The sequence below is a fragment of the Mustela erminea genome, chromosome 17, assembly GCF_009829155.1.
Source record: "Mustela erminea isolate mMusErm1 chromosome 17, mMusErm1.Pri, whole genome shotgun sequence".
Classification (NCBI taxonomy): Eukaryota; Metazoa; Chordata; class Mammalia; order Carnivora; family Mustelidae; genus Mustela; species Mustela erminea.
In genome coordinates, this window is record NC_045630.1 from 1,286,484 (window position 1) to 1,292,758 (window position 6,275).

Here is a 6,275-nt window from a genome sequence, read left to right on the forward strand (position 1 = left end):
CTGTCTGTCTCTTGCCAGCCAGCAGCTTGCCGGCCACTTCAACCGGCACGGCTACCTCCCTCACACCCCAGCCACACTGGAGAGAGGAACCCGGACCGAGACGGTGGATGCTGAGGCTTCCCAATGACCTAGGACCTGTGAAAATAGGACCTGCGCTAACTTAAATCTCTCGGCGTGGGTCAAGATGACAGTGAAGTAAGCCGCTGCCCGTGGGTGATGGGGTGGGAACTGAAAGGCCACGAGAGAAGCAGAACCACACAAGCCTCATGTAGGCTGAAGCTGGGCATTAGGACAGCTGAGAAAGTTAGGGGTGCAGAGAAGGAAGAAGTGGCAGGCAGAGCCCTGCTGAGTGAGCCACTGCAATGGGCAAATGCAAGAAGAAAGATCTCCAGCCCTAGTCCCTTCACGGCCAGCGTCTACAGCACACTGCCCCGGAGCTCAGGGACTGGTGTCCTCCTCCAATTGTTTTACGTGTGTCTCTCTCTTTGACCTAGACTTTGTTTTTGCAAATGCAGAAGAAGATTTTCTAAAACATTTATCTGGCTTCAGGGTTCAAGAGCCCCTGGTTCAAGAAAACCACAAAGGCACAGTGTTGGGAGGAGCGACTGACAAAAATCGTAGTGTCCGGATGTCCACTGGGCTCTGCCCAAGAACCAGGGCACTTGCTTTAAAAAAGGATATTGGCAAGTGGAAAAGAATATGAGGAAGGGGGCTAGGGCAGAGAGGGGGTAGAAAAAATCTCATGCAGGGACTGAAGAAACTGGGGGTTTTATGCTTCGAAGGGTAAAAATTAAGGAGACAGCAGAAATGTTTGCAATGTTTGTAGGGTGGACACAATGAAGATGTGCCAGGTCTGTGATGTGTCCCCCCCGGATGAGACAGGCTTGTACAGATGTTACAAGGAGCTCAATTTTAGCTCATGGTTTCCCCACAACAGAATGTTCTGCTGCAAGGTTGGGGGTACACAGCCTGTCTGGATATTCAACAAGAGGCTAGCTGACTTTGTGCCAGGGACAGGAGTTTAGGCTGGAGGACCTCTGACATCATCGGCACCACTATACACGATGAGTTTACCCACAATGATGACCCATTACCTCCAGGTCCTCATCTAAAGCTGCGGAAAGAAGCTGGAAATGAGGCCGATTGTAAACCGGACACCCTTCTTCATCCCCGGAAGACTCCCCAGCTGTCCGGCAAGACAAGGACCATAAAATGTCCCTGATTCTCATCTCGTCTACGTCTGTCCCAAGACCTCTCTGACAGCAGAACGATGGAACGGGAGTGCCCCTTACTGAGCTTAGCCTCTTACAGGAGTGTCCACCTGTCCCCGTAAAGCAGATGGAAAATTCTGGAAAGAAATGTTATTTTCTAAAGCCTAGAGCATGCGCTGGTTGGTTCCAGACATTCTTGCAAGGAAAAAGTAAATTGAACCTCTTACCCTATACTGGGGAGGTACAAAGGAGCAGAGAGGCTGGTTCTGACAGGAGTTTGCGGCCCTGCTGACCTTTATTCCTACCACCCCCCACGCTGCGAATATGCTTACAGAAACCATCCACTTCTGTGTTCTTGCTAGAACAATCAAAACAAAAGTCCTTCTCTGGACGTCCACTTCCCTCTACGGTGGTCACCTCCATACACTTTGTAACCACGTGGTAAAGGACAGCGGTGGTGGAGAGAAGCCCCAGCAGGGCCCACTGGACTGCGGACGCGTTCCGAACTCTCCAGACTCCTGACTTACAAGTTAGGAATGGTGTAACAGACAGCAGTTTCTGGAAATCTGCCAGGCAGGGCCTGGTGGCCAAGGTGACAAGCAAATGACCTGTCACTGCCACTCCTGGCAGGTACCGTCCATCTTACCAAGGAGGACTTGCTTTAAAAAAAAAAAGAAAAAAAAAGTCCTTTCTCCTTATTGCCCTATTGTGCCCTCACCCAGGACAAGAATCCATCCCACGCCGAGCGTGAGAGGAAAGTGACAGAACGATGCTCAGTGAAAAAGAGGGATCCCTCTACATGTCCCCACTGAGGGTCTCTGGTGTCCTTAAGAAACTAAAACCCTTCCGGAGAGTGATTTGTTGTTTTCAGCAAATAGCCAGGGGCCACTGTGAACCACAGAATGACGCCCTGTGGGGCACTCGGGCTTCCAGATGGACAGTCAGGATGCTCGGCCCAGGCCGGTGGCAGGAGCCCCCCTGGCATTGCCCGCATCCCGCCACCGTGAGGGTCCACCGTGAGGGTCCAGCAGCAGTTCCCAGCTCCTCTCCCCCGCCCCTCCCGCCCTCCCGGCCCTGGCTTCTAGAGCAGGGCATTCCGGAGCTTTCTGCCGCACACAGAGCCCGCCATTGAGCCATTTCCCCCAACGCTGCGCACAGTTTCTGCTGCCAAGATGAGTCACCGTGCAATACACACCCTCAGCCCCCTCCACTCGGTACTTAAAATACCCTAGTGCTGGCCGAGCAGAACCCCGCGGGGCGTGTGCACGTGTGTCAACGTGGGGATGGGCAGCGGCCCTCGGAGCCCTCTGTGCGGCGGACTGCACTGGGTTTGGCCCAAGCCTTGCGAGAGCCCACCGCTTGGCAGGGGGCCTGTCTCCCTCGTGCAGCCTGCGCAACGGCACCCTCTGGGCTGCAGGCAGCCGAACCTCCCTTTCAGCCTCTCTGCCCTGCAGCAGAAGGAGCAGACGGCCAGGGGCTGATCTGTCCTGGCGCTTCCGCCTGCCAGATGTCTAACTGGTGGTCTCGCCTCACACAGGACCGCCCTGTCCTGCATTCACCCTTGGGCCCTTGTCTCCGCTCCCGGGGAGAGTCCGCTTCAATCTCAACTGCCTCTGCTTGTCTCCCCAGTTAGAACCTGTCATCCTCACCTGGACAGAGGTCCCTAACCTCCTCCACTCTCCGCCACCACGCTTCTCTCTGCTTCCCATCAACCCGCCCCAACGCCCAGCACCCACCTTGGGCAGAACTAACCACATCACTCTAGAACCATTCCTCTTCCCTAGAAAAAGAGATGGAAACACTGTTCTCTTTGCCCCAGTCTTTCAGAAGAGCTGAAGAACTCCCTCCTCCCCCTCTCTGCAGAGACGTCAGGCCTCCGAACAGCTTTCCTCGCTCCCTCTGCCCACACCTCCCTCCCCCACCCCCTGCCCAGCCACACGCTGCACCTGCCAGGGGCACCCCTCCCTCCAGGGAACTGCATGCTTTCTGCTTTCAACCCGCTGCTACAGCACCCTTCACAGAAGGGGCCTCAGAACAAAAGCCCGGCCCCCGCGTAGCCCAAAGGGACATCCTGTGCTCAAGTTACTCATTACTTAAGTTAGAGGAGGTCACCGAGCAGGAAGCAAGCTGGAAAGCAAGGGGACAGGTGGCATAGAGGGCAGGGACTTAGTCAAGGTGACCTTCTAAGAAAACTCGAGAGTCCAGGCAGGGGATAGGTATCAGAATGGGAAGGCGGCAAAGTCATAGCAGCAGTTCCAAGGTTAGACAAGGTCAAATGGAAAGAGCTAATTATACTCAAGCAAGCTATTTAACAGCTTTCACTAGGCACTAGGCACTGTGCTTAGCATTTTTCCACAACCCCCAATTAATCCTTGCAACAATGTGTCATTCCAATTTTATCAGTGAAGAAGGGGCAGCCCTGGAGAGAACAAGGGACTTGCCCAAGGTCACACAGTGAGCCAGGACTGAAGCTGGGAGTGTGTCTGTCCTGCTCCGGGCAGGTTGCTCTTTGGGGTGATGTGGCCGGACCGTCTGCGTGGCTGTGTGGCTGAGGCTCATTCTGGGTCTCACATGGCTGAGATCCTGTTCTGCAGCTGCATGACAGGTTGGGGTGGAGATGTGGAGGTTCCCCGGACGCCTGCGAGAGGCTGGCTTAGAAGGAGAGGCTGTGAAGGCACGACACTCAGCCCTTGTCAGAACCTGGGGAGAGTCTGCACATGGGGGAGGCGGAACGAGCAAAGCTGGGGAAGCTCAGATTTGAAGAGGGAGTAGCCTCCAGAGGAGCACAGTAGGTCAAGGACAAGAGAGGAAGCTCAGCCTGGCCAGACACAGAACCCGTCTACTTGGCATTTGCCACAGCCCTAGAAAGCTGAGGTAGGGAACCTATTTTTATAGGGAGAATGGGGGTCCTAATGAAAAATCTGTCACTGTGAGCCTTTCCCCACATACTTTGTTTCCCTGGAGAAGAGAGAGGGTGAGACAGGGAGGCGGGAAGGGGTTGGGGGATGGAAGGGTCGGGTGGGGGTATGCTTAGCTCCCCGAGCCCCTCCTCCCTTCCCCTGCCTCTTCCCTTCCTCACTCATCCCTGTTTGCTGATTCCGCCCACAGGCCTCCTCCCTCTAGCTCGCCGGGAGCGCTCCCTAAACACAGGCCCTTTCCAGTGAGCTCTCCTCCTGGAGACCCCTCCACGAGGTCACTTCTCCTGGGGGGACCGGGGGCAGCGCATCTGCAGGGGCTCCTGTGCCTGCCCTTCTCCCACCAAGCTGGGGCTTTTCCGGCATAAACAGGGCAGGCCAGGCGCAAAGCGGGGGCGGCTTCCTCTCTCCACACTGTTCTCAGCGTGGTCCGCCCGGAGCGGTCCTGGGGCTCGAGTGGGTGCAGGAGGACGGCTCGTTGCTCTCCTCTGAATTTCAGGGATCTTCCGGTTGTTCAAGTCCTGTGGGTGCGGGCCTTGGGAACGAGCAGTGGGAAAGGGCTCGTTTCAACGCTGTTGGCGCTTGTCCTTAGACCTGCAAGGCTGACCTTGGAGACAGAAGGGGGCCCCGACAAGCATCCGTAGCGTGGGCCTGCAAGTCTCCTTTCCCAGGATGACCTACGTTGTTCTCTGGGGATGGGACTCTTCTGCAGGGACTGCAGAAGCACCCCTGCCCATTTCTGCTGTGTCACCACTGCCCTGGGAGGGATGTGTGAAGCCGCTCGGGGGTTCGGAGAGAGATGAGACTAAGCAGTCTGTCTTTTCAGCGACAGGGAATAAGGGATGGGGGGGGACTGGCCCTCAACGTCCTGGCATTCGAGCTGGGGCTGCCTAAATTCTTTCGGCCTCAGGGGTTTTACAGCAGAGCCAAGTGGTCGGCACTCCCCAGGGGGCATCAGATAGCAGGTCAGTGAGAATCCCGGCCACCTACTGGGCATCGAGGAGAGTCCGCGGAGGCCGGGTCATGTGCAAACACCGTCGTCCGGTGCAGACCGGTGTGAGCCGCCGCGCAGTGCGACCGGTTTCCGAGGGAGGACACCGGGGGCCCCGCGGGAGGCCTCCTGGCCCCGCCAGCCCCGGGATCCGCCCTGGGTGCGTCTGCGACGGTCCCGCTCGAGGCGGCTCGGGCCGCCCCCGGGGAGCGCGGCAGGCGGCGGGGAGCCTGCGCGGGCGGGCGGGCCGGGCTGGAGACGGACCGGCCGGATCCGCAGCCGCAGGGGCGGGCAGCGCGCGGGGGGCGGCAGGTGCAGCAGCCGAGAGGCGGGGCGGGGCTAGGCGGGCTCCCCGACTCTCACGCGTCCCCGAGTGACCTTCCCCCACCCCTGCAGGGCCTCCGAGGGCTGGACCTGCGGCGGAGGGAGACGGGCGGCGCGCGGCCCGGGGTGGGGGGCCGGGGCGGGGCGGCTGGGCCGCGGGCCGCGGGCCCCGGGCGTCCGGAGGGCGCCGCGCGACGCAGGTGCGGCGCCCCGCTCCGCCGCAGAGGAGGGCCTGCGTGCCACGGCGAGCGCGGAGGGGGCTGCGCGGGGCCGCCTGCGCGCGCCGCCGCGCCCCCGCACCCCGCCCCCGCCGGCCCCTCCCGCCGCCGCGGCTCCTTTGTGCCGGCCCCGCGCCCGCCCCTTCGGGCCCTAGGCCCCGCCCCCCGCCGCCCGCGATTGGCCAGCCGGGCCTCTGTGGGCGGGGCCTCGGGCCGCCCGGGCGCGCTATATGTAAAGGTGGGGCGTGCGCTCCGCCAGCTTCTCGGCTCCCGGCGGCGCGGAGAGCGCGGCGCGCGGTCCGTCCGTCCGTCCGTCCGTCCTCGCCGTCTCCTGCCCGGCCGCTCTGCAGAGGTCCCCGGAGGCGGGGGCGAGCGAGCGCCCCAGGGGCCCCGCAGCCGCAGCCGCAGCCGCAGCCGCAGCCGCGCGCCCGAACCCGCAGGGCGAGGCGAGCGCGTGCGGACCGAGCAGAGCCCGCGAGCGGCCGCGCGTCCGCCCTTAGGTGCGGGGCTCGGAGCCGCCCCGCCGGCGCCCCTCCCTCCGCCCCCGCCCCGCCGCCGCCTCCCCCGCCTCGCGCTCCTGCCTCTGCCCCGCCGGCGCGCGTCGGGCACTCGGAGA

The 6,275-nt window shown here is 60.9% G+C and overlaps 1 protein-coding gene across 1 annotated transcript; it reads left to right on the top strand.

Annotated features, from left to right (window-relative positions):
• Window positions 1–4,316: 4,316 nt before the first annotated feature.
• On the top strand, window positions 4,317–6,159 carry LOC116576694 (spidroin-2-like). Its single transcript, XM_032319175.1, has 3 exons — window positions 4,317–5,277; window positions 5,514–5,780; window positions 5,919–6,159. The coding sequence occupies exons 1-3, from the start codon at window positions 5,150–5,152 to the stop codon at window positions 6,157–6,159; spliced, it is 636 nt and encodes a 211-aa protein (XP_032175066.1). The 5' UTR covers window positions 4,317–5,149.
• Window positions 6,160–6,275: the final 116 nt, after the last annotated feature.